A 6,597-nucleotide genomic window follows, 5' to 3' on the forward strand; every position below is an offset into this window, starting at 1 on the left:
TTCACCTCTACTGCTCTAGGATTTAGAAAAAGCCCCACTAACAAGACCCCCAAAAGAAAAGTGGATAGTAGGTGTTAATAAGAAATATTGATATGATTTTAATAAATGTCTTATGTCCAGTCAGACTGCTATAACAAAACAATGCAGACTGGGCAATTTATGAACAAACCACCACAACTCCACTGGCTTGAAAATCAAAGGATGAATCGCCAGCAGCATCTGTGTGTGCGACCTCCTAATCCTCACAGACGGCACAGTCCGGTAGACGGGCTGAGTCCTGCTGAGTCCTAACACAGCAGAAGCTGCCCTGGCCTCTCTTCACAAAGGTACTAGTCTCACTCACAAGGATGGAGCTTCAGTGACCTAACAACCTCTCTATGGCCACCACCTGTTAACATCATCGCAGGTTGGATTTCCATACAGGAACCTGAGGAGGGACACGAGAATTGAGACTAAAGACTGAAGTAACACAGAAAATTAAAAAAAAAAAAAAACATATATACAAAGCTTCACCTTCATAGCAATAAAATAAATACAAATTAAAGGACAGAAGTCATACTGCTGTGATATGATGCTTCTGATTTTTCAGGAAGATACCAAAAAGGGAGATAGTTGGATCAAATGGAACTTCTGGTCCTGCTCCTTGGAGGCATCTCCACACTCATTCCCACACTGGTTGCACCAGCCTGCACTTGCACCTACAGTGGAGAAGGTTCCTTTTTGCCCAGAGCCTCTCTCGCATTTGTCATTCATTGACTTCTTGGTGATAGTCGTTCTTTCTGGGGTGACATGGATCTCAGTAATGTTTTAATTTGTACCTCTCAAATGATCAGTGGTATTGAACACTTACTCATATATTTATTTGTCATCTGTCTACTCATCTCAGATGCTGATTTTTGGACTGGGTCTTTAATTCAGGGGTTTTGATTCTTTTCAGTTCTTTAGATATTATAGAAATCAGTCTTTTTTCTGAGGAACAGCTGGCAAAAAATTTTCCCCTTTCTGTGGGTTGCTGGTGATTTCTTTTGCTGCACAAAAGGTTTTTAATAAGACGGCTTACAAATCAGAGGCCCAATCTGAGCTTGCTAATCCCACCACATCTGCAATAGGGTTAGTGCAGGGTGTAGCGCTGATCTTGGCTTCCAGTTTCAGTATGGAAGGCCTGTGCTTTCAGCCAGTGGTTTTCCAGAAGGCCTGCCCAGGTCTGCCTACTCTGTTTGTCTCAGCATCGCTCTCCGAGTGGCCGTGGCACCTGCAGACAGAGGCAGCCTGAGGCTGCTCCCAGTCCCATGCACCAGGGCTCCTCCTGGATCTTGAAAGCCTCTTCCACTCCCCAGTGCTGGCTCCTCACACACTGGGGTGGGGGCTCTGACTTCCTCACCCTAGGCTGCTTACATCCTGCACCTTCAAGAGGATAGAAGGTGGGTGAGGGGCCTCGGACCCCAAATCCATCCTGTTGGGCTCAAGTTAGCTGCACTATTTCAGTGCATCATGTTTTCTTGGAAATTTCCCAGAATGGTGGACCTGCCCTGCACGGGGGCAAGACCCATGGGCAGCCCTGTGAGGTGGATAACTGTTTTACAAGCCCTATACCTATGTTTTACTTGATCTTCCAGTCTTTTATTTCACATTGCTTTGGGCATATGGATGGATGTCCCGCCCTTTCTTCAATTACCTGTGTTTCCACTTTCTCTGAGGAGCTCCAACATGGCACCGCCTCTATTCAGCCATGATGAAGGCAGTCTCAATAACCCTCGCTTAAAACGGTAATGGATGGAATCAAAATGATTTATAATTCAATGTATGTATATAAATGACCCTTTATCCAAATCATACCCATTATATTTTCATATAAACTTCAATATTTATATTACCTTTACCCTATAATTCTCAAAGTCTTTCCCAAAGTATTTTCTGACTGTCTAATACCACCGCGTCACAGAATTGGTTGGTCTACCCTACTGCATTTAGAAGTTGCCTGACAAGCTCAATACATGACATTCAATAACTCTCTATTCAAACATGCAAATAACTAGTAATAAAATTATGTAAGTATAGAAGTATTTCCGAACAAGAGAAAAAAATCCAAAAATACTACAAGAACATGAAAAAATTTTTGACAATTTTAGGAAATTATAAATGTTAACCAAGATAGCTGAGTAGATGGGCAGAACATTATTCTTGGTAAGACTGTCCTTAAGAAGATCTGTCTCTAAGAAAGGCCGAGGCTCATCATTTGGGAGTTAGCGGGCAGGAACAGCTCGCCGTGCCTGGACTGTCTGCATGCACCACACTGCTGATGCTGAACATCCGCGTGCCTTCAGAGACTGTGGAACATTTCTACATGCTAGCCAGAACCTGTCTATGCAACCAGCCCCAATAAACACTTGGGTGCTAAGTCTCTAAAGGGTGTCCCTGGGAGAAACCCAGCACGTATGCTGCATTCTCCCTGGAGTAGACCATGCCTCATGTCCTGTTAGGGGAGAGAGGTTAAGGAAGCCCCCAAGCAGACTCCTCCATACTATCTGTATTTCTCCTCTGATCAAGCTGCATATCCTTACACTGCATTGCAATAAATCTTAGCTTAACAGTACAACTGTACGCCATGTGTTTTCTTGGAAATTTTCCATATGTGCCCATGCTCTTAGGAAGTACAACATAACACCACCTTCTCCAAAACTCAAGCTTCTTACCTGCTGATAGGCTTCATAGATCACATCAAATAGGAAGGCCTGTGGCATTTCACTTGCGCGGTATCTCGCGCGTTCCAGTGAGTGGTCTAAGCAACCTTCAGCCGAGGGACTGATGACAGTAGACACAAGAGGTCGGACTGCTCCTGCTGCCTAAAGCACCAAAATAGGAAATAGCATAATTATTTCAACTACAGAGCATTTGAAAGGAAAAACTACAGATTCTGTATCTCACTTTCAGCAATGAATGTTACGTAGACCTTCAACAGCTTATCTCAGAACAGCATCTGAACAAATGCTTGCTCAGTTCACAAATCAATGTATTATCTCAGGCCAAAACCAATTTCAGTGTTGTCATTCTATACACTATAGAATAAAAAATATAACTCTCATAATAGGTTCAAAATCCTTTTCCTCACGAGTTACTTACGTCACATACCATTAAAAGAATGCTGTTACAGCTTAAATATGAGGAGCCCCTCTAGTACTCATACTGAGGGCTTACTCGCCAGTGTAGTCACAGTCACCCTAAAGAACAGGTTGGACCATGAGGGCAGTGACCTCATCAACGACTTAATCCAACAGATGCATTCAAAGCTGACTGGGCTGTTAGAAGTTCGGGTCAGTCGAAGGAGGTATGTCGTCACTGAGGTCAGGCATTGAAGGGATCATGCTTGTGTCTAGATGACGCCCAAAGCCTCATGAAGTCCTGGGATGGTTCTCAGTCTGTGACCGATTCACGGTCCAATGCTGAGATTACGGGTGGGAGTGCTACACCGGCCCTGGGGCAGGAAGCCTGCATATAAAGGAGAGAGAGAGGCTTGCTCTCTGCCTCTGCCACTCCCTTTTGCTCTTCTCTTTGCTGTTTTCCACCTCCATGAACTGCTGCCCTGTGCCATGGACCACTCTGCCTTGGAGGCAGCCGAGTAACAACCGAAACCTCCAGCACACTGTGAGCTAAATAAACCTTTTATTCCTAAATTCTGGGTATCGGATATTTTGTCCCTGCGAGGATAGCAAAGTAACCAAGACAAAGCATGCCTTGCCGCACACCCTTCCACTCGCTGGTGGCCTACTTCTCGGCTGCGTGAGGTGAGCATCCTTCTCCTGCTACCTTCCTGCCTCGAGGCAGCTGCCTTGCCAGGGGCCTAAACTAGTGGGGCCAGTCAGCCAGGAACAGAAAGCTCCAGTGCAAATCATCTTTTCCTCATTTAAATTGCTTTTCTCAGGTATTCTAGTCATGTCAACAAAGCACAGACTGTCACAGATGCTGACATATAACTGGGTATTCCCTGCAGATGGGAAGAAGGAAGAGAAACTGTTATGAAATAAGTGAAGTGAGTTACAAATTGATGTTACTAATAAGTTGTCTGTAGAACATTTAACTTAAATGTTACATAATTTAAGGAAACAGTCAAACTCGCCAAGATCTCTAAACAACCCAAATAACAATGAATCTATGTCTGACTCTAATTCCTTTGAAAAACAGTTTCTTTCAAACACAACCTCCACAAAAGCTCCTCTCGCAACATATCCATTGATTTTCATTAATATGATGAAAGCTGTCTCATTAATAATTGCATCTAAACTTATAAAGAGACACCATGATGTGTGACAATTGTCCCTTTATTTTAAATGGGGTCTCATTTATAATGCAGTCTTGAATGTCATGACCAGACAGGAGGCTTGATGAAGTTCTTTTAAACTAAGGTTCTGTTAGCCACACCTTATCGTGACTCCAAAATCTCCTTTCTTTCATCCAACTGTCACATGAGCATCACAGTAAATAAAGCCAGCATCTGAAAGGAACAAGTGTGCTTTTGAAGAGCCCAACATCAGAGCAAGACAGAGTCCACATGCTGGCTCACAAAGGCAAGGCGACTGGCTGAAAATCAAAGCCAATGCACGAGCCAAGCAGACAGTTCACAAATTGCATCACCATTTCCAGTGCCTCAAGTGGAAATCTGGAGCAGGCCTAGATGTGACACGGAGGCAGCTGGGACTGAGACGCAACAGCCCAGCTAGGCAAAAAGCAGATAAGGAACAAGCTCAGCTGGCCAAGCCTGACACTTGACAGGGGTTAGAAGACAGGGAAGATGTGGACAAGTACCCACAAACACGTACTGCCTTTTAAGGAAAATATGAACTGTCTAATGCTACTATTACAGATAATGCTAGAATTATATCCTAGGTCACGAATTCTCTAAAAATTCACTAAAAGACAACACGAGGTGTCGAAAAGGTCACTATGCAGAGTTCAGCAGACTTCTACCCCAGCAAAACTAGCAAAAGATTATTTTCAAAACAATTTAAGCCCCTGAGCTTTTAAGCCCCTTAGGAAAAAAAAATACTTAATCTTCTGAATTTTGGTTTTTAAAAAAGTGTGAGGCATGAGCCATGACCTTTTTCTTTTATCCTCCACCCAGCTCAGTGTGAAAGAAGCCCTGGGTGGGGGAGGTACAGCTAAGAACACACGGCTCTGGCTCTTCCAAGGGCCCCACAGAAGAGGCCGAGTGCCATTAGTTTGCCTCTCTTTGGCAGCAGGACACGGAGGATAATCTCCACGCAGATCTGACCAGGAAGTTCCCCCACATTTACAGGGTGCAGTCTCCAGGCCAAGAAAGGACAGCAGCAAGGACACAGCCAGTCTTCACTGTTCCCCTGAAGCACTTGCTCAGGAAGCTGTCACTAAGAGAAACAGGACACTGCGTCCAGCCACAGAGCTGAAGCAGGAACACAGGGGTGGTCATGGAGGAAGAGCAAGGGTCTAAGGGATCTACAAAGCTCTCTAGAAGATGTATTTATTGGGAATAGGGGATAGGGAAATTTAAGCCTAAAGGTATTCAGCTAAAGGGTAAATTATATGGGAACCAAATAAGAGGAGAGTTTTGGCTACATGAAAATAAAAAAAAAAAAAAAACTGGACTATGGGTCATCTAGTGTACCAGAGGAGACAAAAGAAAAGTACAGCCAACCAGAGTGCTTTTGGCACCCCAGCCAATCTCAAATATTGACCTCAAAAACTACCCTTACACACAGGCCAGAGCTTAAGTAGATGACAATTACAGTGATTATGCCCCAAGCATTATCAGAAATGTATATAAAGTACAGCAATTAGCAGGTAATGAAAGAAGTTTAACAGTAAGGCTATAGTAGTAACAGAGCCAGACCACAGAAGAGGTCAGGGAAAGAGCCCTGCTAAAACCGTGGCCCTTCCAGAGGTCATGTAGGCATCCACATCCCCACCCTTTGAACAGCAGCAGATAATTTTCTTTGCAAAAGAAAAGCCTTCAACTAAAATATACTAACCAACTTATGTACAAATAAGCAAGCAATTGTGTTTGGAAGCTTAAAGTTATAGAATCAACACCTGGAAATTAAGAAGATTTTCTTTATAAGATACCTCATTTTTAATTTAAAAAATGCATCTAAAGAGCAAAATATGGGGTCAGGGAGATGGCTCAGTGTTATGAATAAGTGCTTCCCTGGCAAGGGCCTGAGTTCAATCTCCAGTTCCACAAAAAAAATAAATGAATAAAAAATAAAGAGCAAAATATGACCTACACATGGGGGAGAGCTGTGGGAACAAGCTGGAGAAACTGCCTGTGAGAAGACCAACACGTCAAATTTAGCAGGTGAGAGACTTCACATCAGCTACGATGAGTATTTCTAAAGCATGAAAGAAAAGCGTACTCGGCAAAAAAGAAAGGCACGTGCTCGCTTCGGCAGCACATATACTAAAATTGGAACGATACAGAGAAGATTAGCATGGCCCCTGCGCAAGGATGACACGCAAATTCGTGAAGCGTTCCATATTTTTAAGTAGGATCACAAGTCTGCATCTTGTACAGCAATTAACCACTAAGAAGAATATATGCAGTGTATTATTTGTTGAAACTGTACTTTC

The 6,597-nt window shown here is 43.4% G+C and overlaps 1 protein-coding gene and 1 non-coding gene across 2 annotated transcripts in view; one reads left to right on the forward strand and one right to left on the reverse strand.

Moving 5' to 3' along the window:
- Ispd (isoprenoid synthase domain containing) overlaps window positions 1–6,597 on the reverse strand; it is a 342,357-nt gene that overhangs the window by 314,455 nt on the left and 21,305 nt on the right. Inside the window, exon 2 of the mRNA XM_023709846.1 lies at window positions 2,694–2,843. Coding sequence (XP_023565614.1) covers window positions 2,694–2,843 — 150 coding nt within the window. The remainder of the gene's footprint in view (window positions 1–2,693; window positions 2,844–6,597) is intronic.
- LOC111815382 lies at window positions 6,404–6,510 on the forward strand. Its single transcript, XR_002820077.1, has one exon. It is a non-coding gene; the product is annotated as a U6 spliceosomal RNA (small nuclear RNA).

This window comes from Octodon degus, unplaced genomic scaffold, assembly GCF_000260255.1.
Source record: "Octodon degus isolate 3935 unplaced genomic scaffold, OctDeg1.0 scaffold00015, whole genome shotgun sequence".
In the NCBI taxonomy this organism is placed as follows: domain Eukaryota; kingdom Metazoa; phylum Chordata; class Mammalia; order Rodentia; family Octodontidae; genus Octodon; species Octodon degus.